General features: G+C 45.7%; 1 protein-coding gene across 4 annotated transcripts in view; it reads right to left on the bottom strand.

Annotated features, from left to right (window-relative positions):
- Adgrf5 (adhesion G protein-coupled receptor F5) overlaps positions 1-26,534 on the bottom strand; it is a 94,316-nt gene that overhangs the window by 15,738 nt on the left and 52,044 nt on the right. For 3 of the 4 annotated variants that reach the window (XM_013350994.2, XM_013350993.2, XM_026785646.1), the window contains exons 4-14: positions 18,147-18,317; positions 16,266-16,442; positions 16,032-16,141; positions 15,110-15,168; positions 14,402-14,547; positions 12,697-12,918; positions 10,757-10,960; positions 5,100-5,270; positions 2,948-3,067; positions 2,586-2,795; positions 974-1,192 (exon numbers count right to left, since the gene is read on the bottom strand). In XM_013350994.2, coding sequence (XP_013206448.1) covers positions 974-1,192; positions 2,586-2,795; positions 2,948-3,067; positions 5,100-5,270; positions 10,757-10,960; positions 12,697-12,918; positions 14,402-14,547; positions 15,110-15,168; positions 16,032-16,141; positions 16,266-16,442; positions 18,147-18,317 — 1,809 coding nt within the window. The remainder of the gene's footprint in view (positions 1-973; positions 1,193-2,585; positions 2,796-2,947; positions 3,068-5,099; positions 5,271-10,756; positions 10,961-12,696; positions 12,919-14,401; positions 14,548-15,109; positions 15,169-16,031; positions 16,142-16,265; positions 16,443-18,146; positions 18,318-26,534) is intronic. The other variant, XM_005359794.2, reaches the window with a different exon arrangement.

Below are 26,534 nucleotides of genomic sequence, written 5' to 3'. Positions count from 1 at the left end.
TTTTGTTTTGTTTTTAATTTTCAAAACAGGGTTTCTCCGTAGCTTTTGGTTCCTGTCCTGGAACTAGCTGGAACTAGACCAGGCTGGCCTCGAACTCACAGAGGTCCGCCTGCCTCTGCCTCCCGCTGAGTGCTGGGATTAAAGGTGTGAGCCACCACCACCCATTGTTTGTTTTTTGAGACAGGCTTTTCCTGTGCAGCTCTGGCTGACCTGGAACTCACTCTGTAGACTGGGCTGGCCTCATGTACCACCACCTGGCCTAAAAAACTGTTTTAAAGATCAAGGTCTTCCTGAGCCCCAGAGCCTTAAGCTCAAGGCTCTGGGATTCTGGTAATGCAAATTCCTTCAGGAAGCATAATTCTTGCTAGAGTGTGGGTCTTTCTTTCTTTTCCTCTGTGGTGCTTGGCTGTTTTTTGCTTTCTGGCCCAGTTACACATTTGGAAAGATTATTGGGCCATTTTCTATCAAGTTCTCTTACGACACAGAAGGAGGGGTTATCAGAATGTCTGCTCAACGACAATGAGAGAGTAGAGATGAATCTATGGCTCCACCCACAGCTGCTTCAAACTAGTGAGTCATCAGTCATATACCACAGCAAGATAACAAAGAAGGCTCCATGATATTTCATCCCTGATGGAGTCTCTATCCAGTCCTGAGGACTGATCCCATGGTCCTCCCACATGCCGGGCAAGTGCTCTGAAGCAGAGCTACATCCTCGGTCTCTTTTCATTTTTTGTTTTACTTTGATACAGAGCTTCACTACGTTGCCTAGGTCATCTTTGAATTCCCTATGTTGCTTAGGCATTCCCTATGCGCACAGACCCATCTGCATCAGTTTCCTGAGTAACGGGGATTACATTCCTGTACATCAAGTGTGGCTCCGTCTCCAGAAACTTTTCAATGTCTGTTTTAAGAGCAAAACCTCGTGTCTATGAGCTAATGTGACCTAACCATGGGACGGTCTGCATCTCACCAGCAGGAAAGGCTGAGGAATCGACGTGGAAAGTGACTAAGTACTCTGCCCCTTTCTCCTCTTCCACGCAGCACCTGAACTGATGGGAACTGGTGCACAGACCACTGGCTTCCAAAGGATCCATCATGATATCTGACTCCAGAGGTAGTGGGTGGATGGTGACATCTTTGGTGGCGATACTGTATGAATTCTTGTATCTAAATATGCAGTGGTAGGTTCCTGAGGGGAGGGAGCAAAAGGGAGACAGAGTGAAGTCATCACTCTTAAAGGGCATCACTGGCGATAAAAAGAGTCACAGCTTTCCTTCCCAAACTTGGGTAAGGAAGCTGGGAGAGCTTGACTGACTCCCTCCTAGGAACTTCCCATGTCCTAAAAACTAACCAATAGCGCTCCTTCTTTCACATACGCATTCACTTCAACCAATCAAATTAAATGACTTATCCAAGGGTAAGAGTGAAACTGGGTGCCAAACTTCCTGCTCCATGGTTCTCCCACAACCACGGAAAGAGTGGGAGTCTGGTGGTGTGCAGAGAAGAATGTTTGTAAAGATCTGGGACGTGATGAACCCTGAGGTTCCATCACACCCACTTGTCTGTCTAAATGAGTGGTCCCTTGGGCTCCAGGACACCGTGCCACCCGAGGACAAACCACCATTGAAGCAGCTGCCCTGGATGTTTATGTACTTAGAACAGTAATTACTGTATCATGAAAGATCCGTGGATCAGCTGCTGCCACACAAGTCTACCGATTCCTTACCGCTCTCCAAAACTTGTACTTCCTGGCAACACTAACAACATAGAACTATAAACAGGAAATACAAATAGTTCTCTTATTAAAACCAGACATGTAAACACTTCCCAGAGTTTTCATAGTACAGCTGGGTACTATAGTACCAAGCATTTAGTAAAGGTGTATTATTATTATTAGTGTGTGTGTAAGTATGTGTGCATGGGAGTACATGTGTGTATACATACGCATGTATATGTGTAAACACATACATGTGGCAATCAGAGAACACCCTCCAGTGTTGTGTCTCCTAGGCACGTTCCATCTTCTGTTGGAGACAGAAGTCTCTCGTTGGACTAGAAGTTTGCCACGAAGGCTAGACTAGCTGGTTAGCAAGCCTCCAGGGATTCGCCTGTCAGGACCATCTCCCCTCACCCCCTGCCAATCACTGCTGAGGTTGCAAGCAGTCACTACTCTGCTGGGCTTTTATGTGGCTTCTGGGGATCAAACTCAGGCTTTTCTTCTTGCAAGGTAAGTGCTCTACTGACCGAGCCATTTCTCAGGCCCTCGTGAAGTTATTTAGAAACAACTCCTTCTGTCATGAAGCAGGAGTGCAGGCTGTGGACTCAGATGCTAACGCCAATCCAGTCTGCACAATCAAACCTGTACCATCATGATTAATGTTGCATTTGATCATTGTATGCCACATCTATAAATGGGAGAATGCTATCTACCCCTAAAGGACTACCATATCACCCACAAAGAGCGATTAATATAGTCACCATAGGCATGCCCCAATTCAGAGCCTTTGGAAGCATCTGCTGCTTGCCACTGCACATTTGCAGGAGTCTAGACAGTCTACTGCAGGGTCTGGCCCCTCCCTTACCATTCCACTCCCTGGTGGAGGTCTTCACCGTCAGCACCGACTCTGCTCGATCCCCTTGCCTGCTCATGGTATAAAACCTTGGGTGGATTTTAATACCAGCGGAAGTGTTCCAGTACACCTCATCATAGTTACTCACGTCGCTGCTGCATGAGATAGTGAAGCTTTGTCCCTCAGAAATAGAAATTGGGTCCGAGGTTATTGTTAGGTTGGCTGAAAGAAGGCAAACAGGACAGACAAGACAAAAGCGACAACAAATCCAATGTTTAGTTTTTCGGATGACATCGACACAGGAGTGAAAATTTAAGACAGAGACAGCAACACGGACCGTCCTGACGCTACTCGTGCCAACGCGGGATTGGTACCTTGCTGTTCCTGGGCTTTACTTGTTTCTAGGCTGTTGGCGGTGGTGCTCTGAACTGTACTCACTTCCATCACATGCCTTAGGACCTCGGGCACTTCCCCTTTGTAGCTGGAATTATCTCCTGATGATTAGCAGGGTAAAAGGTTGCAAACTTAGGGATGTTGTCTTCACCCAGGCTCCCCTCCCACCTCCTCTGCGAACCCTCAAGGAAAGGATAGAGGACTGAGTTCTCACAATGCACATCAACTCTTTAGACACATTCCCCCACAACACTGCGTCGCGTCTCGGAAGAGAGCTGTGCTTACCACTGTACCACCAACGTCACAGCACTGTGACGACGTATCTGTCCCCAGTAAAAAGACAGCCTTTAGCCCCTGTTGGTGTGTCCTTAGTATTTACTGATGGTCTAGTATATAGTTAGTGCTTCATAAACAAAAGAATGAATCCTTGATTTAGTTTTTCCCTAGACAGATCATAAAGTTCACTATCCAAATAATTATACTTAGACTATCTTAGGCAGACTGGGATTGTTTATAGCTATTTGGTTTTAACTATATACAATATTATAACCGAAGTTATATACATGCTGATGTCATGTTTACTGCTATTTTTGGCATTCTCTCACAGATTCATAAGACATTGTTTGTTGGCAATGTTGAGACCATTGTTGATCTAGATGCTGATATGAAAATCCCAGTTTATTTTTCTATTGTTCTATTTATTTTTCCTTTTCTCTGGGAGCATGTCATTCCAATGATTGACATCTCAAAATGGCCCTTGCTTTGGCCATCCATGGAGGCGAATTGCTCATTCCTTGAGTCGACCACCACAGACCTGCCTCTCCAATCAATATGAATCTTATTCTTAACGATGATCCAAAGAAGCCAATGCTTTCCATAATGTCTTAGTCATAGTTCTCAGGCTGAGGACACATAAAAGTGTGTCCCTCACTCTGCCCTCTCTTACTGGAGGGATCTGGAAATGGCTTTCTGAGGGCTAGCCATGTCTGAGCAGAAAGCAAAGCCTCATAGACCCAGAAATCTGGTTCTCTGGTTCTCTTGTCTTCAGAAGAGGTCAGATGACCAGACCAGGGGTTTTCAGCAAGGATTAACAGTGCCTCTACAATATGTCCCTGGGTTTCCAGATAAGAGCTAAGTCTCGGTGTGCCATCAGGAGAGGAACCAGGCACCTGCCCTAGAGGGACTCCTTGAGGACTCTGGGAAATTGACAGTGCTCTGTGGTGAAAACTGCCATGCCTGTGCACTCTTGTTCTAACTCAGAGAGCTGTGCTGTGGACAGGGCCCACACGAGCCTGTGCTGTTGTAGAAACACTAAGTTCCAATAGCAGAACACTTGCAGGAGACGAATAGTTACTGTTGTCATGACACTTCTCATAAAGGCTGCAAATGATTCCTTTCCATAGGCTTGGTGGAAGGAAAGTTTTACAGCGGTGGTGACTCTGTAATGCTAGCTGATTAATGACGTCTTTATCATTTTGATTGGCGTATTGCCAGCACTATGGTTTGGATGAGAAATGTCTCCCCTAGGCTTGTGTCTTTGGACACTTAGTTCCCAGTTGGTGATATTGTTTGGGAAGGTTACAAAACCTTTAAGACGTGGAACTTGCCGAAGGAAGTACGTCACTGTGGGTGAGCGTACAGGTTTTACAGCCTGCCAACACTTCCTGTTGTCTCTCTGATTCCTGTGTGTGGATATCAGGAGACACCATAGGACAATGCCAAATGCTCAGATTGTCCTAACTCTGCAGTGCTGTTTCTAGGACAGGCAGACTGGAAGAGGAATTGAGGAACAGCAGGGAAGCGAGTGAGGACGTAGGAACTTAAGGAGGGGAACTGAATTGTGAAGGAAAGGGGGTTAGCTGTCACATGAATTTACTGAGCTGGTCGGGACACCGTTCCCCCAGCCCATCTGCTTTCCTTATCAAAACGAGGGGATTAGTTTCTCACCGCTCTTTCCCACTTGACCCTTCCCAACTTAAAATGGATTCCATCTGACTTGAAATGGCATAGAGGGCATCCGACCACCATCCCACTCCCAGGGAAGGCCCAGCTTTATTTAGCCCACTGGTGATCCCAGTTGATTGGCAAGGGTACCCTACATCTGTCTGAACCGTCTACGGCAAGAGTTCTTACCTACAGAGACGAACGTCACAGCTATGTTCTTACTGCCTCTGGCTCCGTAGGGACTGACGAACTCACACGTGTAGGTGACTGTTGTTCCAGAAGACCCGCTGGGACACTGGGTTCCATCGGCCTTGAGGGTGTAAGTGCTGCAGCTTGAGTCTAGGTCTGTTTCTGGGATCCCTGAAACGACACAAACAGATCTGTTGACGTCGCGGTTGTCTGACTCTGAATTAGTAGCAAGCTTTTTAGTGGAAACTTCCGTTTCATACTTTTTCAGTTGCTAGCAGCTTTATATTTCTAAAATCATCATTTTCATTCCCAGAAACAGCCCACCCTCCAAATCATCTTCCCGGGGCTTCTAGAACGACCCTGTGTATGATTTTTCCCATTCTGGTCTCCATTTCCAACCTGCCCACTTCATCTGCTACTGTAGACCCCAGACATTCCCTAAACATTTACACCCTCCCAAAGTGAGAGACACAGAGTAAGTTGATGGGTTAGTGTCCAAATAAATCCAGTCTTTCAGCTGTAGCAGGTCAGCTGTGCTGTGCTGGCTAGTTTTACGTCAACCGGACACAAGCGAGGGTCGTCAGAGAGGAGGGAGCCCCAGCTGAGAAAAATGCCTTCATAAGATCTGGTGTAAGGCATTTTCTTAATTAGTGACCCATGTGTGAGGGCCAGCCCCTTGTGGGTGGTGCCATCCCCAGGCTGGTGGTCCTGGGTTCTATCTACATGAAAGCAGGCCAAGGAAGCCATGAGGAGCACCCCATTAAGCAGCACCCCTCCACAATTTCTGCATCAGCTCCGGTCTTCAGGTTCCTGTCCTGCTTGAGTTCCTACCCTCACTACTTTTGATGGTGAACTGTTATATGGAACTGTGGGCATAATAACCCCTTTCCTCCTCCAGGTGCTTTGGTCATGGAGTTTCATTACGCCAGCAGTCACCCTAGACAGATGCCTTTATTATTTTGATTGACGTATGACCAGTGTTGGAGTTTGAATGACAAACGTCCCCCACAGGACCATATGTTTGAAGATTGAGTCCCCAGTTAGCACTGCTCTCTGGGAAGATTGCAGAACCTTTAGGATGTGGGAACTTGCTGAAGGAAGTACATTACTGTGGGCTAAGCTTTCACAGCCTGGCCACACTTCCTGTTCTCGCTGTGTGTGGATGAAACATGAGCACACCTGGCCTCCAGGCCCTCCCTATCCTGGTGGACCGTGTCTGCCCTGGAACTGTAAGCCGGAAATAAGCCGTGGCTTCTAAATCTTGGTTTCTTCTCTGGTTATTCTAGCAGGGAGGCAGAAAAGTGGCTCCTATAACCATCTTCCTATCCGAGGGTCTGTTGGAGTAACTCCGCCCATTCCCTCTCTCTTTCATGTTGACAAAATCACTTCTAATTCTCTGAAGACGTCCTCTCTCCGCCCATCCTTTCTTGAGCTGAGTTCTCAGAAGAGAGCCACATCTGTATTAGGGTTCTACACGGTTGACTGACTGTAGAAATTTAAATCATTGTCCTCAGACAAGGGTCAAATTATTGGCCAAGTCTGCCCATGTGAAAGGCCCTCTCCCCCCAACATCTCTACTTTTCATGATGTTTCTGCATGTGTTATCTCTGGCTTCCCACTCCCACTTTATATCTTGAAACTGACGTTTGTCACCCTCTGCAGAAGTATTTCCTGAAGACCAACAAGAACGTCCTCTTTCCTCCATCCCGGGCTTTTCTCCATACAATCTGCACTATGCCCTCCCCACTGCCAGCCACCTGCTGTGGCTGCTTGAGCCTTCGGGTCTGTCCTTTATCTTTTTTTTCCTCATCCTCCTGGATCTCGTTTCTAAGGCCCTATCTGAGCATCCTTCTTAAATGCATAGGATGCTCCCTGCTTTGTCCTTGACCCAACTCCCTCCACCCCACCCCGCTCTTGCTCATTTTCTCTTCATTCTTTCAGCAACCTCACAACTTTGGCTCCTGTCATAAATTGAGATTGGATGACTTCCCACACGACTCTAAGAGGAATGTCCTGCTTGGAAACTTCTGAGGCAAATTCCCAAGTGTTGATTCGACATCTCTCTTACCCTCAAACTCAACACATGCAATTTATTTATTTTTCCCCAGACAAAACTCACACATCCACTGCTTCCTCTTACTGATATTGGCAGAAACACAAATTAAAAATCTTACAGGCCACTTTAATTACCTGCACTTCCTCACATTGTACTTCTAGACACTTGTTTAAAAACAAAATGGTCTTGAGCTTAAGCTCCTGAAACAAGGCTGCCTCCATCAAAGCAAGGTCACTCTCCCAGGCCCCGCTGTTTGTTGTCTGAACTTTGCAACTGATTACATCTGGGTCTCAATTCGCAGTTAATTCCGCCTTCAACTTACTCATTATGTCGCCTGTAAGTTTCATTTTCTTTTTGTAGTTGACTTGTTTGGGGTTGTAAGACAAGGTCTCACTAGATAAGTCAAGCTCACTTTGAATTTGCTGTGTAGCTCAGGCTGGCCTTTGACTTGTGATTCTCCTGCCTCAGCCTCCTGAGCATCAAGTACACAGAGACACCAGGACGCCCAGGAATGCTTAGTTTTCTAAAGCTCTGCTCGTCTAACGTACTTGTGTGTACAGTAAAGTCAGACATTCTTCTCGCAGTGTGTGGCGCTGTGGACTAGGAGTTAGAAAGATCCCTAGCAGGCAGACAGATAGGAAGAGGACAAACAGACAATAGAGATGGCAAACTTCCCCGCCCCTCTTCCCTGAGACAAAAGCCTGGCATCTCAAAACAAAGACTTAGTGGGTTTTTCCTCCCACTAGTTTCTCTACCCCAACCAGCGGACCAGCTCAACAAATCCAGGGCTGGATTACGGCATAAATATATCTCCACGCTTGTGAGTCTACCTGATCCCCTGTCTTCACTGCAAATGACAAGCCCTAAATTGAAGAAGAAAACCCCCTCAAAGCTTAAAACCTCAGTGAGGAGAAATGTGGTTTTAATCTCCCGAACCCTCCTTTGCTTTGCAGAAGGTCTTTGTCTTGCTTTCTCTAGATGGGCCTTATTGAGTGTGTTTCTTCTCCCCTCACGAAAGCCTTCTTCAGCTGCTCTTCTGTCATACTGGAGATTTCTCCCATTGCTGGCCTTTGCCCTTGATACTTCTTTGCACCTTTAAATTCTTTAATTGGCAAATGAGACAAATCTGATTCAGACTTCTAGATGGTAGCAACATTTATCACACACATGCCCTAATCTGCCCTTCTCCTTGGCACCTGCCTCTTCATCCTCTCAAAACCCAAACCACACCCTGGCTTCCAACACACCCTTCAGCCTCGGACCTGGATGCCAGTGTTTACAGTCACACTTCCCCTTCCTCTTCCTGCAGAATGTAACTCATCCTTAAAAGTCCAGCCTTCTCACCCAACGGACCATGCCGAGTGAGATGAATATAGAAATAGACAGAACAATAGGGATGTGTCAAGGACGGGTACCACAAAAGAAAATTCAGTACAGCAGGCAGGTTGAAAGTGGGGAGGGAGGTCATTTCACATGGGTGTCTGTGAAGGCTATCAGAGAGAGGACGTTATTCTAAGCTTTAAAAGACAAGTGGAACTTTACTAGCAATCAGGGCTGTGGTGTGACATGAGGCTGTCAGTGTGCTGTGGGTACATAAACCAGCAATCCTCACTGTAGAACTTAGCACCCCATCAAGCTGCTTTGGGGGCCAGGGCTGGGGTCAGGGTGGGAGGATAACAAGCTATGCAGGAAATCCATTGTTCTGCAGGCTGGTCAACCTTGCTGCACTTAGGGAAGTCTGCAAAGGAGTCACCAGAGAGAGAGGTCCCTGAGCATCCCACTGCAGACTTCCTGGTTCCTCGGCCAGAGGGCGAGGTCTTGTCACCTTCTGGGTTGAAAGCTCCTCCACCAGAGCCATGGGAATTGTGCAAGGCCTCTCCTCCATCTGGCAGCGCCTTCAGGATGCCTGTGCCACCTTTTCCTTATAAACCAGGGAAATGACTAAATGTCCCTTGCCTACAGTTTTCAGGTTTACCAGATGTCTTTCTCAGTCTTTGCTGGACTAATCAGATGTGTAGGTGAAATGTACTTTACAGTCTAGAGGTTCTCAGGAAAGTGTGGGTGGAGAATGACGTTTTCATATTAATCTAGTAATAAAAACACTGCTTAGTCTTAAGGGCAAAGACTTTGTAACATAAACATGTAGCACACTCACAACCTGTGTAGAGCTCCATTTTAGTTCAAAGATTTTTTTTCTTTAAATGTTCATACATAATATTATTGTTTCTTAAAAGAAGAGATAACTGTGGTCTCATATGGTCTCTAAATAGCAAATGGTGCTTTTGTATCTAATCTGCCGGCAACTAGGTCCAAAGCCGGCTCACTGGATGGAGAAAGTGCTGGTCTCATGAACTGAGATCAGTGGAAAGTCCTAGTTCTTTTCTTTTCATATTGTGATAACCTTGGGAAAAGCAATTTAATCTGGATCCTAATTTCCTTATTTTCTCATTGGAGGTAGAACTACTAGCTTCAAACTTGTGATCAAGTTTAGATGCGATCACTATCAATCATTTTTAAGGGGCTAACATTTGTGCAAAACTGTTATAAAAAGTCACTATTTCTAGTTTAATTTTTTAAGAATTTATTTTATGTTATGTGTCTGAGTGTTTTGCCTGCATGTGTATCTGTGCACTACGTGTGTACATGGTGCCCAAGGAGGTCAGTTATTAGAACCCTAAGAACTGGGGTTGCAGATGGTTGCAGTGTGGGTGCTGGAAACCAAACCTGGGTCCTCTGCAAGAACAACAAATGCTCTTGCTGACAGATGCATGACTTTAGACACCATTGCTGCTTTTCTTTAATATCTAGCATAAACTGGAGGGTGAGGAACTTCAGGTTAGATCTCAGTGCAAAACAAAAGCAGAGTTGGGAAGATGGACCAGTGGGTAAAACACTTTCATATATGCGTGAGTACTGGTTAGATCCTCTATATCCGTATAAATACAGCAGCCTGCAAAATCCCAGCATGCAGAAGAGAGATGGGAGATCCCTGGATCAATCAGCTAGCTATACTAGCAAAATTCCTGATCTGGGTTAAAGAAAGAAAGCAATCAAGGAGGAAGCTCAGCGTCAGCCTCTGCCCTTTATACATGTGTACCCCCACACCATATGTCCCACACACGTAAACACACACACACACATACCACATGCATACACATGCAAAAAAAATTAATGAGTAAGAACTGACATGTAGTAAGTGAAAGAGAAATAAGTCTGCAGACGGAAAAAGCTGAAGGAAGTGTGTAAGGGAGTGAGTCCACACAGGGACAAAGATGAGAAGCTCCAGTCAGGCCTCCTCAGCTGTAGCTTTCTGCTGAGGGTGGAAAGGAAAGGGAGGATGAGCCGTGCTACAGTCACTAGGGTCACTCCCTCTCACGTCTTGATCTGCTAGGATCTTGCCCATGACACAAGCGTGATGTTTGCATGCAAGTGTTTTTTGGAGGTTTGTTTTAGAGTGTCTAGGCTGGTGCTGGAATCAAAACCTAGCTAATTTTTTTTTTGTTTATGGCTCAGAATATCTCGGGTTCTTTGTTTGTTTTGTTTTTGTTTTTACTTACTGAGAGGTAAGCAAAGAGCCCTCTTTACCAAAGGTCTTGCTTACCTAGAATTTTTATTTTCCCTTCCTGCTTCCACTCAATCTTGCTCCAGTTTGCGATGTTCTCGCTGCAGCAGTTCAACGAGATGGGGTTGCTGTCGCACACCACCTTCCTCTCCTCCTTGGCCAGAATCCGGATGGGAGTGACATCTAGTCTTCTGCCATCCCCGTATTCAAAAATATCCAATGTCAGCTTGCAGCGATATTCACCTGTCAAGAGTTCACAAGATTATGAATTATTATCACTCCTATGAATTTTTCTTAATAAAATCGAGTACCTCCCATATCATGGCATCCCAGGCTTGATTCAAGGACACCCCTGAAGGAATATTCAGAAACTGTCGAGTCAATCAGGCATGTCTAATGACCTAAGGTAAAAAGTAGAAAAAGGTCTCCGTGGCAGCATTCTCAGGGACAAGTGTGGGAATATGAGACTGGAAACAAGATTGGTAAGTCTGAGAATTGGAGGACCATGGATAATTCTGGCATGCTATTTAATCCTGTGATAGAATGCAGAATCTACACAAATGTGACAAGAGTTCATGCATGTATAGACCTCTTTATTGTTCAGAATTGGCCCTACTGGTTCGGAAGAACAGAATTGGCCCCACTGACATCTGGTTTTAACTGGAGTTATTAAATGCTAGAATGTGTCAGGCTCATTGTTAATCTCTGAAATTTATGTTTTTGTGCTTGCTTGGAGTAGGCACGTGGGTGCAGGAAAGGCCAAAGGGAGGGATTACTTTAGGGAACAAGAACATTTTGGAAGACTAGATGTATTCACTACCTTCATTTTGGTGATGCCTTCTCAAGTGTATGTGTCCAAACCTAGCAAATTATATACTTAAAATATCTGCGGTATGTAAGATGCCAATTTTATCTCAGCAAACTAAAATTTTATAGGTTAATTAAAATAAAACATCATAAGACTATACTATACACTAGTAAAATTCAAAATATATTAGTAGATTTTTCAATGTCATTAAAAACAGTATCCTGGGTCATTGGGCAGATGGTTCGTGGTCTGCTGTGCAGGCATGAGGATCTGAGTTCAGACCCTGGAACCCATCTAAAAAGATGGAAACGGTAGCGTGCATGTGTAACTCTAAAGGCAGAGACAGGTGGGCCACCAGATCTCACTGCCGAGCAGACTGTTGGGTGCTCTTCAGTGAGAGACCCTGTCTCCAACACCAAGGTGGGGCGCAATGAAGAAAGACACTCTGAAGTCTGACCTCTTGTGGATATGTGGGGGGATCCCTTTTTCCTCAAGGCCTGTTGGCCACCAGTCTATGGGGACAAGGGGCAGAAGCGATGACAGAGAACTCTGTACAGCCTGTGAGCACAATGAAGACAGCTCTCCAGGAGACAGCTTCGGCGAATCTGCTCAACTTTATTCCAGAGTGCAGGGAATATGCAGGATTGGGATCGATGGCTGGAGAATCACCGAGTTTGTATTTAACGACACGCTCCTATATTAAGCTCCCAGTAACCTTTAGTTATCCTCTGTGGAGCACGGCCCTACGGCAAGCCTCAGTGTCTAATTACCATATAAGCAGCGGAGGAAAGCTTCTGCAGGAACTGTGTCCAGGGTCATACTAGAGATAGCCAGGTATCCTGGCCTAGAGACGCTCTCCAAATAAGGTCAGACCGAGAACAGGGCCAGGGGAAGGAGTTACCCATGTCATCCATGTTGCCGAGCCTGAAAAGAGCTGCCAGACTGCAACCTCCGACCGGCAGGGCATCCAGGCAGATATGCAAACACTCATACAACTCTTGCATACACACAAATACACACACAGGAATGCCAGGGGACGACTTTTCCATTTTGGAACATGAGTCATCAGGCTTCTTGTGGACAGCTCAGCTCCATTCCCTGTGCTGTGGGCTGCCGCTCTGAGCACACCATTGAGTGCGCCCCCCCCCCCAGTCTCGGGTTGGAAGCTCACCAGCATCGTACTTCGTGAAGTTATAAATGGTGAGGCGGGAGACCAAGCTCATGTTGTTGAGGACTGAGGTGTGGATGGAGAATCTGCCGCCGCTCTGAATCTCGGAGCGTTTCTCTCCGTAATACCAAGACGTGTTGGAGGACACGATTTCACTTTCACACTCCAGAACTACGTTGTCTCCCTCGAAGATGACTTCTGGTGTAACTGTGAACTTCGTTTCATCTGGAAATTCAGAGGAGAAGTGGGAGGGTTCCCCTTCAGTGAATGTGAACTGTGGAGCCGGCTCTCCAGGATTCTTTTTTTTTTTTGGTTTTCCGAGACAGGGTTTTTCTGTGACTTTGGAGCTGTCCTGGAACTAGCTCTGTAGACCAGGCTGGTCTTGAACTCACAGAGATCCGCCTGCCTCTGCCTCCTGAGTGCTGGGATTAAAGGCGTGCGCCACCATCGCCTGGCCCTCTCCAGGATTCTTGAGGGCTCTTCTTAGCGTCTGCAGGTCACAATCCTGCCCACAGGCTCCCCTTACCACTGCCTGAGTAACCATGGTCCCACTGCCTGCTGACAGACAGAGCCCATGTCTGGACCCCCCCTGGAAGAGAGTATCTAAACTCATGTATTTCTTACCACTGTTTTAAATGATCTCAAACAGCAGTTTGGGAGCCTCCCCTTGCATCAGAACCATCCACGGTTGAGACTTTGGTGAAATACAGATGGGTCTTTGTAGGGCTAGTGTGGTACAAACAAGCTCTGAGACCCTCCCTCTAAATCAACAATGGACCCTACTTAGTGTCAGCATCTGCTGTGACTTTGGCCCCCATCGCTGTGGGGTTAATTAGCCTTGCATTTATGGATCTTTTGATTATCTGAACATAGGAAACTCACAGAATTTCTATTATAAATCCCTGTTCCCATCTCCTTGACTCTTCGGCTTTTGTTTGTGAGTCAAAAAGGGGCAGATGTCACCCAGTGCTCCAGGCCTCTGTCATAAGAAATATCACCATGATTTCCTGGGCCTTCATCCTCTCCCTCATTTATTTATTTATTTATTTATTTATTTATTTATTTATTTATTTATTTATTTATTTATTATTTAGTGTATATAGTAGTCTGTTACATTATAGCATCTTTTTTTTGGTCTGTTTCAAGACAGGGTTTCTTTTTGAAGCCCTGACTGTCTTGGCACTTGCTCTGTAGACCAGGCTGGTCTTGAACTCACAGAGATTCCCCTGCCTCTGCCTCCTGAGTGCTTGGATTAAAAGTGTGCACCACCATGTCTGGTCTGTTATAACATTTTAGCAATAATTTATTTTGTTCCATCTCCTCTTCCGAACCTCCCTCTGACCCTCCACTTCCACCATGGGAGCTCCTGTTTGCTATCTTGTCACACAGTAACAGTTAGGATCTATATAGAAGAGGAAACATGACATGCAGTTTTTGTTTTTCTGAGTCAGGTTCACCTGGCTTTGTAGTTTCTAGACTCATCTATTGTCCTAGAATTTTCATAATTTTATCTTTCTTGACAGCCTAGGAAAGTTCTGTTGTACGAGCTTTCATTACCTGCTTATTTGTTGACACAACCACTCCCTTGATGTTGTGAAGAGTGTGGCGGCACACACCACCATGCGAGGACCTCTGCCCTGGCTCTAATCAACCATCACCATGCCTAGCCCAGATGAACATGTGTGAGGATGAAGCACATCCCACTTACTGCTCGGCGTTCCTTGGAAGGAGCTGTAGTCCATTCTGTAGGTCTGGTTGAGGTTCTGTGTGACATGCTCATTGGCTTTGTGAATTGATCCGGGCAGCGGTGACGATTTAAACTGGGCCTCGAAGTTCACAACCACGCTGCCTTTGCTGCACAGAGACCACTCAGTTTAGTGAAGCAGAAACTGAGCTAGGAGGGGTCTAGATACTTGTGGCTCTTTGCATGGAAAAGCAAAAGAGCAGAAGCCAATAGTACTATTATCTGCAAGGAATCACTAGAATAATGATTGAAATGGTAATCGGTAGCCCGAGGCAAGACTTACCAGGAATATAAATGAGAAAAGTGACCAGATGGGAACAGCAAGCTGAACCCACAGGTTTCTAGGCTCAAGGCGCACCAGAAAAACCTGCAATCCTTCTAGCAGTGTCTTTAACACTGCTACCCGATAGGATTCTGCTTTGACATTTCCAACTGTCAGAACTACAGATGTATTTCTGTCTGCGAAACGCTTGCACGCATGAAATGAGCACACCTTTGTGCTTCCTTGCTGCTAAGGAGATCCACCCTAAAGGATGCGCCTCCGTATTCTCACCTCTAACAAGCTGCTCCTGCCAAGGACCCCCCAATGATAGCCCGAGGATGTTTGATTTTCTTCCCTGGTGGATTGGTTTCTGCCCTCATAGAAAAATGAACAAATGACATCATTCTTACGTGAAGTGTGTCACAGTCACCGATTTGAATCCTGGTAAAGTCTTGTAACCCTCTCGGAACTAGAAAATAAAACAAGAGAAAAGGCCATGTATCAAAGACTAGTGAACAATACCAAGGCTTACACATACTCATTATCAACCTGGGTCCGACTTTATTTTATGTATCTTGTTAGTGGTGCATTGTCAGAGCCTTGAAGTAATTTCTAATCATTTATATCAGCTATTAGAGAAGCAAACAGTAGATTAAGTGCACAAAAAGATGCTCAGGGAAATGCAGGAGAGAAGATAGAGGGGCTGTGAGGGGAGAGAGAGATTGAACAATTGCAGCTGGAAGACAGTTACCACTCACAAAGACTTCTCTGTCTTTATAGCTCAGTAACTATAAAATGTTCCTAGAGTGAATGCCTACTGACTTCCAGGGGTAGAGAAGTTGGAAACTCTCTGAGTTCGAAGTTGGACTGCAGGCTTGAAGCCTTGAGTTGCACTGCCCAAGGAGGATCCTTATCTATGTAGGAAATCCCTGCCCATTTGGGGGGCAGTGCCATCCACTTATGCAGAGTGTTCTGAGCTAAATGAGACAGGAGAAATCTAGAATGCCTGAAGAACAGACCTGAGCTACCTACCTACCTCTCCTGGACCAGGCTCCAAGCTTCGGAATTGATTTTGGGTGAAGTGATTTCACCAAATCTTATCTGAATTGTTTTTACTCAGGGAAGAGGGTCAACTGATAGGCCAAGGTGATGCCCTGTCCTCTGAATGCTATTTGATTTGAGTACTTCTCAATTCTCCTTCTCAGGTGGGTTTGCATAACTCCACTTACACCTTAGATTACATGTGTGTAAGCACCCTGTCCACCAGAATGGGCTTCTCTTGTTCCACCTAAACACTTCCGTGGGTAAACGACTCCAGAAGCTCAAACCTACCGCTCTTTCCAGGTCAGTCTTGTAGGACCTATAGAGGGCAGAAGACGAATTCTTGAGGTCTTCTTGAAATCCTATGTTCAGTCTGACTTTGATTTTTAAGGTAATATACGCTGAAAAACACAGGGCAAAATGTAACTGTCTCTTTGGTGTTTGAATATGAACAAAACAAAGAGACATTTGCTTGAGGTAAAGTTGAATACCCATTTAACAGATATTTAAAGAACAATTGCATACCATCAGAGAGCTGGCAGAAAGGTCCCTGGGGAGGAAGTCCTTTCAGACAACTGCAGGAGCGGCCTGACAGGGCACCGCCACGCTCTGGACAAGTTAGATTGTGGAGACACCTTTCCCGGGGCCACACATAGCCTTTCTCGCAGGAGCACAAGAGGTCGTTTCCAGCAGGTGTGCAGACTGCAGTCAACCAAAAGAGGAGAGACAAGACGGTCACCGCCCTTACATTTGTAGATTGCAACTTGCAGGAAATCTTAGCTTGATTCCACACTGACCTTCTGGAGAGTTCAATAGAATCTCCTGAGGTTCAAGAAGGCACATATGCATCACAAAACCATTAGGTGAGGTCATCTGAAAGGTGAAGCTTGAGTGACTTCAGACTAGCAAATCCTTTATTTTTGGGTAGACATGTTTTATATTACACGGCCACTAGGTGTCTATAGTGAGTGGATCCCACGATGTAGAGCAGTGGTTCTCAACCTGTGGGTCATGACCACTTAGCCAAACCTCTAGCTCCAAATTTTTTTAAAAAATTACAATTCATAACAGTAGCAAAATTACAGTTATGAAGTAGCAACAAAAACAATTTGATGGTTGGGAGTCACTACAACATAAGGAACTGTATTAAAGGGTCACAGCGTTAGGAAGTTTAAGAATCATTGATACAGAGGAAGGAGCAGCCAGCTTCCAAGATGACCTTTGAGCATCTCTGCCTCTAGGAATTCACAGCCTTTTGTGGCACCCACTTATAAACATGGTGAAAGTGATAGTGTCATTTAGCATATTCTTTCTTTCCCCATTCCTTCTCCTTCCTTCTCTGTCTTTTCCTCTGGAGAAGTTGGCTGCATGGTGCCAAGACCTGTCAGGAAGAGACCACGTGGTAAAGAATTAAGGTCTCTAAACAGTACTTACTTGGGAACTATAGTTAGCCAAAAACCACCTGGTGAACTAGAAAGTGGATTTTCCAGCCCAGTAGGGCCTTCAGAATCAGAGCTCCTAAGCTAGAACCACCTACCCCAACTCCTGCTCCAAGATGTCAGACCCCCAGAAACTTCAAGATAGTGCGTGTCTGTTGTTCTATAGGGCTGAAAGCAATCTGTTACACTGAAATAAACACCAAATGCGGAATGCAAATAAATGCACAGCCCAAATGGACTCTGATCTCACTGGAGACATTAAAAAAGGAAGGAAAAAAACCTCTGAAAACTTAAATCAGTGTCTAAGGTAGGAACATAGAGATTCTTTGGGAGACACTCTGCAGATGGGTGCCCATGAGACACTACTCAGAGAAAAGTCACTAAATGGTTACCGAATTACAGTGGTGCTTTCCAAAGAACAGAACTATTATAAGACACATGGCAGCCTCATCTATGGGACACCAGTTCTTTGGGGATGGTCCCCTGAGACAAATGAAGAACAGTTTCATTTCAGTAGGGAGTCATCAAACACAAAGTCAAATCATGACTTGGGACAATTTTGCTTAAGGTCTTGCTTCTGATTCAGGTATGTGCCTGGCTCCTATTTCCTGACCTATAATACCCCAAAGAAAAGAAGTCACTGCTTATACTCTGCTGAGACCCTCCCTGCTACACCTACACATTGTTCAGAGGGAAAGGATTCAGTAATTTGTCCGGAATGGTCTGTCCATACCTTGGGGGCCACTTTATCGCAACCACCAAGGAAATCTCTGGTCATCATTTAAAATAAGGGGATGACTGGCTGGGAAATTTACTGCTAGCAAGTTCATTCTGGGAGGTAGGGGGTCATAAAGTCATACAGTCATTACACTTGGCTCCCATGTTTAACTTGATTTAGAGGACAGCAGTCTGCCTTTCTCACAATATGCCCAGCCATCTGCTCTCAAGCAGTGTGTGTCTGGCTCACCTGTTGTCATTGCTATGCTCATGATGTCCGTGGCTGGGTCCGTGCCATTTCCTTGAATTGGAAAACTGAGGCTGTTCAAGTGAGCTTTGACAGATTCCAGGAAGGAGATGTTTTCAAAACTGATCTCAACTTCCACGGTGTATTCTTCCTCCACGGGACCACTCACTGCAACTGAAACAAAAGTTTCAGGAAGACTATGAGCATTTGTGGAGGCAGGAGAGAGAGCCTGGTGGACACCACAGCAAGGAAAGCTAGTGACACATTCTTGTAGATACTGGGCACGTCAGCTCAGAGGAATTACTAAAGGATCCTTTGAGAGAAAAAGAAAACTTTGTCTAAGCTACTCATTCCCAACTACTACCCTCAACCTTGATGTCCAAGGTCAAAGACCCTGCACGGAGAGCAAAATATGCCTGGGGCAAGACTAGTCGTAGCAGCCTGGAAGGAAGACTCTCACACCTGTGCAACACACCTGTGCAGGGAGTCAGAGTTGTGATCTCCACCCGCAGGAATGAGTTGCGGACTTTATAACATTGTGTAGTTAGTTTGCACACACTCTAGGAGCTGAACAGGCATGCACACATGCTTGAAAAACTTCTAGCATTACCCCTCCCTGTTAAGTTTCTTTGGCCTTAGCTTGTACACAGGCACACAGCGGGTTTTTTATTGTTGCTTCACATCCCCAGGATCCCGAACTTGAATGGCAGTCAGCAAAGGTTTGGTGACTTGAAAAGTGACATGCAAAAGATTCCCAGGTCTTCGTCGCTTTTTCAGATTGTCTCCAGGTGATTGAATGCCAGCTCTCCAAATAAATATACTCCAAACACACACACACACACACACACACACACACACACACACATACACACACACGCATGCGCACACACTCACACACAGGCGTGCGCATGCAAACACACATACTCACACACACGCGTGCGCGCGCGCGCGCACACACACACACACCAGCAGGCTATAGATATGTTATCTAACCTGTCAATGGTTCTTCTACAGTTTCCAATGCCACACCATATCCTGACCACCAATTGTAAGCTTCTGGGACAGAAACTGATTCCTTCCCTTCCCTTCTGGGGACCTCACTTGTCTGTCCTGGAGCTCACCATATGGCAAACATGTGCCCAATAACTTCTTACTAAACCTGGCCCCAACGTCAAGTAGTATTTTCACTCCACTGGGCTAAATATTGCTATAGTCTGTTGGAATACATACCCGGATCTGAAGGTATACGCTCAGTTATTACCTCACGAAAAAGTTTGAAGGATAAGATTTTTTTTTTCACACAGAGGTATGGAGAATATTTTAAATAGGTAAAGAAATGAATGAATACTTTAAAACCCTTCTTTAAAATGTAAGTGAAATCAGGTAACATGATCTGTATTTTAACATGAAGTTAGAAGTCTGTGTCTTCTTCCTAAAGACAAGTGCTTTCCTGTGAATCAGAATGTTTATTTCAACCACCCCGAGGACCATTGCTGGGAAACACTGAGACAGTTCAGAATAGAAAACTCCAGTGTTAAATATCTGCTGCTGAAAACTAGAATGGATTTTTTTTTTTTTGAGGAATAACGTCCATTGGTCTTAGGATATAGCCTTGCTGGAAGTTATTCCTTTTGGCATCACTCTGTCTGCTGCAATGAAGCCGCTATTCCTTTAAAGAACTGTGCTGCAGGTGTTTTAGGAACATATTTAACGGTGTATTTCCTCCTTATACAAGCAGAATCAGATGGGGTTTAAGTTGGCTGTGGTAACATGAGATTGTCATCTTGCTGCCTGGGCAGTGGAGGCAGGAGGATCATGAGTTCAATACCACCTTCAAATACACAGCTAGTTTGAGGTTCATCTGGGATTTGTGAGACCTTGCCTCAAAAATCTAAACTAAAATTTTAAAAACTAAAATTTAAAAGTTACTTGTAAAATCTTATATTGTCTAGTCTTGTTTATCATGACATAGTAATATGTCTCAAGTTTCCTGGTTTTTTTGTTTGTTTGTTTGTTTTTTGAGTCTCGAAACTGTGATGAAATAAGCTTCCTGGAGAAGCAGCTAATCTTAACTCATATGACTCTAACTCCGGACACCATCTTGCCCACTAGGAACATTTCCACTATGGCAGCTGCACATCTGCCTTCCAGAACATTCTTTTTCCTGAAAAGTCATGTGACCATGTTTATTCCCTCTGGTAAATTCACTAGCTCGGGGTCCTCCCATGAATGCAAACAGGATTTCCTAAACGGCGGCTGCTCTGGATGGATGGGGTCAACAACGATCCTCTATCGTCGACTTTGTTGCTTGTGTGACTCTATCCCAACCCAATACCTACCTGAGGGTCCTCCTTCCTGTGTCCCTTCCAGACACCATGACAGAACAAGTGTGGGCCCGCAAAGCAATAGCTACCCACGAAGAGCAGCTCCTGGTTAAAGCTGAGGCAGTTCTGTTTAGATTTTCACAAGACTGAACCGAAAGCACAAAACTCGGAGTAAAGGATCCATGACTTAGCGAGAGTCAGCCTTTGGGATTCGTGCAGCTGTTAGTGCTAGCCGCTACGGTCCTCTTCTCCCGTCCACCTGCCATGTTCTCCAAAGCCCAGAAAGCTTTAGAGTCACCCTTAGGTGACTTCTGCATCATCCTTCCCTTGAGGCTGGTGAGGACCAGGAATCTACAGTTCCACCTCCTCCTCCCCCTTTTTCAAGTGGTCTTCCTGTAAGCCCAGGCTGGCCTGGAGTTTACTGAGTAGCTTAGGCTAGCCTCTAATTCATGTTCCTTTTGCCTCTACCCCTGCCTCCTAAGTGTTAGGATTTTCAGTGTGTGCCACTGTGCCTAGCTGGAAATGTTTATTTTTGAGAAGTCAATTCCCTAAAGAAGTCTCAGACACTACAATTGGGTAAGGGGCAGGCTTTCCTATCACTGACTCCTGACCTTGACTGAGAGCGACTCACATCTAGGGGGTTAATGTTCCCAGGTGAAGCAAACTGTGTTCTTTAGATAGAGAGGTTGGCCTGGATATTCAAACCTTCTTACGGGGATCTGATGTGCCGGGGGCTGGAGCTCTGACACTCTAAACCAAAGGATGAAATAAGGAAAGTGGCCCTGGAGAACTGACTTTCACAGACTCACTTTTGGGTTGTTTTGTTTTTTAGGTTCAGTCATTCGCTGTTGCTCCTGATGGCAAACAGGCACCTCCTTGCTAACTTTGCTTAGCCTCTTGTGTTTTTACGACTTATTTCTATCTACTTAAACCTGAGTACGCCAAGGACATGCAGGGCCCTTGGAGACCGAAGTGGGAGTCGGATCCTGCAGGGCAGGAGCTTCAGGCAGTTGTGAGCTGCAGAATGGGGGTGCTGGGAATGGAACCGAGGTCCTCCTGCAGAGCAACAAGCATCATGAACTTCCCCAACTCAATAGAGTGGACACGGGCTTCCTCCTGCCATTCAGAGATACCAGCTGAAGGAGGAGACGGTACAGTAGCAACAGCAGTGGCCATTTGCCCTTGTCTGGTGGGGTAAAGGGCCGTGACGGCGCCATGCTTACCTCCACTGCCAAACCTGAGGCACAAAGAGCTGAAATCCTGCCGTTATATCTGAGCTAAGATTAAAAAGGACAGTTCGCTGACTCCAAGGTCCATTTTCTCATGTTTAATCACACCCTGCTACAACTCTAACAGAAGATAAAAAAGCAATCATTTCACAAAGCCCTACAGCACTATAAAAATATATTATTATTAAATACAGACTTGTAATAAATCAATATCCTTAATTATTTTTAAGTCAAGTTCAAAACCAAAATTATTAATAGTAATCTGTCAGCACCATAAATGTCTTAGAAATCCAAACTCAGAACAAGGGCTTTTGACCACCAGCCTTGCAGGCGTTATATGTGTCTGTTCCTAGATTTACTGATTCTCCTGCAGCTTTGTCATTCACTGAATACCTGTTTCCCAGCACTGTGATAGAAGCCCCAGCAAGATCTCCTGAGTAAATTGGGAGCATGGGAACCGTGGGAGAGGGTTGAACGGGTGGGGAGAAGCAGGGAGGGAAGCAGAGAAAAATGTAGAGCTCAGTAAAAATCAATAAAATTAAAAAAAAAAAGAAGCAAAGTCCTGTCCTCCTTTCCCTCCTCAGCTGATCAGTTTGTATCTTAATATCAGACTGTTCTGCATGAGGTAGAAGAAGGAGGCAGAGGTAATAGGATGATGATGATGATGATGATGATAGTGATAACAATGACGATGGTGATCATGATGATAGAGATGGTGATGGTGGTGATGGTGATGAAGAAGAAGATGATGACGAACAGCTAGGAAAGACATCTTTTATAGCTTCATGCATGGAGTAGAGACTTGAATGAGGAGAAAGAGGCACGAGAAAGCCATCGGAAGGAAGAACATTGCTCTGGGAAGAACAAACCACCACGGCTGCTCTGAGTGAGATGCAGCCCTGTCGGCTTCCTAGATGAACATAAGATGACTCCCTCTCAGCCAATCCTTCCCCACAGATCTGAGGATGGCATGAAGGCTCCAGGAACCCGGGCAAATAAGACAACTCACCCAGCAGCCCAGGTATCAATATGATATCTTCTTGCTTCCCTCAGGCAGATGGAATGCCTTGGGTTAGGAATGTCAAACTCAAGGGTCTGGAGATGACTCAGGGATTAGGAGCATTTGCTACCCCTGCCAAGGACCTGGGTTTGGATCCCAGCACCCACATGATCGCTCACACCCGTTTGTAACCACGGTTCCAGGCATCTCATGCTCTCTTCTGACCTCTGCAGGCTCCAGTACACGTGTGAAGTGTATATGCATGAAGGAAAAACACTTAGGCACGTAAAAATAAAACAAATCTAAAAACAATTTTAAACAGAAAAAAGAAAGGACAAATTCTGCCTTTCTGTCGCCTCATGAACCCGAAGACCTCGGAGCCTGAGAAAGTGACATTCTTTGTCCTGCTACAAGGGACTCGGGAGGGTCATACCACAGCCCCCCTCTTTCCGTGTGTGTATCTTTGATGACCCTCACCCTTCTCTGCCATCTGAACCAGCTGCCTCCTGACAGCTCCCTATATTTTCTTTGTCTCCATATCCTTCACCCTTTGTGTTGTTTGTCTGCCTTTTTCTGGCTCACACTGCCCCGAGTGGAAGGTAACACATTCCAGGTGTCACTGGTGTCAGATGATGCCCATCCGCTGGCCCGGGAGATACTAACTAACCAGGATTTCCCCTCTCCTTTCCCACAAGTCACTGCCAGCCTCGAAGCACTTATCTTAAAGAGACATTTCTGGAAAGTTGGCCACCAACTGCCACAAGCACTGCTGGGTCTTAATCGCATCTGGTTAAGCAAACAATACTATTTTTGCCTAGCAACTGATGGGAACTAAGGCTTCTCAGCAACAGCACTTAAGTAGATGCATGAATGAATCTCCTGCCTGCAAAAGGACACCTGCCAACCTCGTCCAGGAGAAGGGAGCTTGTGTGGCGGGGCAGTGATTTCACACACACTGCTGATGATTTCACACACACACATGCACACACACACACGTACGCACACACACGAACACATACACGCACATGCATACATACACATACACACATGCACACACACATACACACACGCATAATGATGTGTATCAGTAGTAAAAATAAAATTCACCTTTATTTGACCATATCTGACCCTTTAAGTGTTAAAAAAAAAACTGAGAATTTTCAAAAAGAAAACCAAAGTCAGAACACAAATTATAGTCAATGCTGAGTCAAAAACTGAACCATGCCCTACATCAACCCCCACATCAGGCAGAGAGAACCCAGCCCTCCCTCTCACCCATCACCAGTCTACTCGCAGAGCACACAGCACATTACCCCAGGCTCTGTGCTTCAGATTCCCAAGTGCTCACTATGTTCTGATCCCAGGTCACAAAGGGCCCACGCACCCAACCTGTCACGACTATAAAAAGTCAGGATTTCCTCACAGGCAGCCAGAGACCTGCCCACTCCAGTAAGGGCTTTACTCTGGATGGAAGGTGTGAGGACGCTGCCGTGCCCAGCAGCTCCATGCATGCGGGTTCCTCCCTCCCTGGCCTTCCGGTTCCCACCAGTCAGCTGATTGCTTTATCTAATAATTCAGCAAAGACCACCTGGATCAATGACCCTGTCGGGAGTTTTCATCAGTCATTTCTTGATGCCAGCCTCCAGCTGTCCTGGACCCTACTTCCTGATGTGATAGTGACACAATCTTGTGTGTTTTCACCCATCCTTGCCCCTCTTTCTCTCTTAAGCCACACTTTACTCTCTCAAGGAGCCCCAACCATATTCTTGCCTCTGTTCTTGGGGTCTGTGCAGACTCCTCACCATGGAAAGCGTTTTCCTAAAATGCCAGCTAGTGTGTCATAGCATCACACTCATGCCTTTGGGCCATCCTCTGGGACTGGTGCCAACTGTGCGCACTTTTCTGTGCTGGGGGCACATCAGGTCCCTTCAAACAGAGGATTGTGTGTGTGTGTGTGTGTGTGTGTGTGTTTGTGTATGTATGTGAACATGTTCATGTATGTGTTCATGTATGTATGTGTGTGAATGTGAGCATGTCATGTATGTATGTGTGTGGATGTGAGCGTGTTCATGTACGTGTTCATGCATTATGTGTATGTGTGGGTATGTTCATGTATGTGTGCGTTCATGCATATATGAGTATGTATATAAGCATGTTTATGTATGTATGTGTGTGAGCACATATGGAAGCCAGAGGTCAGCCTTGGGTGTCATTCCTTGGGATTCTGTCCACTTTGTTTTCAGAGACAATGTCTCTCACAGGGACCTAGGATTTACTCAGCTAGGCTGGCAGGCTGGTGAATCCCATGGATCCTCCAGTGCTGGGGTTACAAATGAGCCCCAGTCAACCTGGCTTTCTATATGGATGCTGGGGCTCAAACTCAGGTCACATGACTGTGTGGTGCCACTTTACCAACTGAGCTGTCTCATTAGCTCCACGTCTGACCAGTTCTTCAATCATCTTAAAGCCCTTGAAATATAGTAACTCTGATCCATGTATAAAGTATATGATGGATACATGCATGTGATGTGTGATATGTACACATACATGTACACACACAAATACATATCTCAGGAGGACAATGAGCCTGGGCATCAGACTTGTCACATATGTAGACATCTGTAATGTCCTGAGAATAAATATAAATATTGATTCAGCCATTAATGATGTATTGAGGAGTGAGGCATGAATGTGATATATATATGCCCAAAGGCATGAGTGTGATGCTATGACACACTAGCTGGCATTTTAGTGTGTATGTGTGTGTGTGCATGAAAGATGATTTTTATGCAAAGTTTTAAAGATGTGGTCCAGTGATGCAGATGGAAACTCCATTGCCAGGTTTATTTCGTCTAGAACCTTCATACCTTCTGCTCTCATGGCCTCAGCAAGGGAGGCACACATGTACCAGAACAGGTTTGCCGTCCTGACAATCTAACACCCACCCGAACTCCTCCCTCGAAGAATACAGCAGGCCAGGCTCAGGCAGCCGCTAAGTACGGCCGCCTGTAAAGCTCCCACCGCCTGCTTCTTTCACTCAGCCGGAGACTCCCATTCTCATCACAACTTACAGTTCTACTGTAGAGGCCCAGAACCTCAACTTTCTATGATTATTTCTTACTTTGGTGGTTCTGTAAAAGTACCAAGGCAAATCCATCATCTGCGGAGGACGGGTTGATTCTTTAACACTCTCATTGACGCTAGGAGCCCGAGAACACAGGGCACCGTGGATAATAAACGGAAAACATGTGTTCATGGTGACTTATCACTGTCACGATTGTTTTGAGTGAAAACATGCCTGGAAAAATTTTGGAATGTTCAAATCCCTAGATGTGCGAGTATTTCCTGCCCCGGAACTACCTCCTTGTGTGGCTCACAGGAGTGACAGACAGCCAGGCTCAGAGGAGCTGGGAGACCAGCTGCTCCTGGGGGAGCTGGGGGTTGGAGCCCTGGCAGACCTTGGTAGTAACCCAGAGCTGGGACTCCTCCACGCCTGGCTCCATTTCGAACAGTACAAATGGACACAGCTCTGACTCAGTGCCTGTCCCAGGGGAGTCCACAGGGTTGAGGGCATGAGGGAGGCACTGCGCTTGTTTACAAACACACAGCTAGAGGCTGGCTTCAGGGGAGGAAGTAGAGGGGACATCAGAGTCCATTGGGAGAAGGGAGTGAGGAAAAACTGCAGGAGAGATGAAGAAGAGAGTGAGACAGAGATGGCAGAGAGGAAAGAGAAAGGCAAACGAGGGCAGGGAAGTGGGGCAGCTGGGTTTAAAACAGGTGAGATGGAGCTGTGGAGGCAGGTGGGTTTAAAACAGGTGAGATGGAGCTGTGGAGGCAG

This window comes from Microtus ochrogaster, linkage group LG2 (assembly GCF_000317375.1).
Source record: "Microtus ochrogaster isolate Prairie Vole_2 linkage group LG2, MicOch1.0, whole genome shotgun sequence".
Lineage (NCBI taxonomy): Eukaryota > Metazoa > Chordata > Mammalia > Rodentia > Cricetidae > Microtus > Microtus ochrogaster.
Note: the sequence above shows the minus strand (reverse complement) of the source record. Positions and strands in the feature narration are given on the sequence as shown.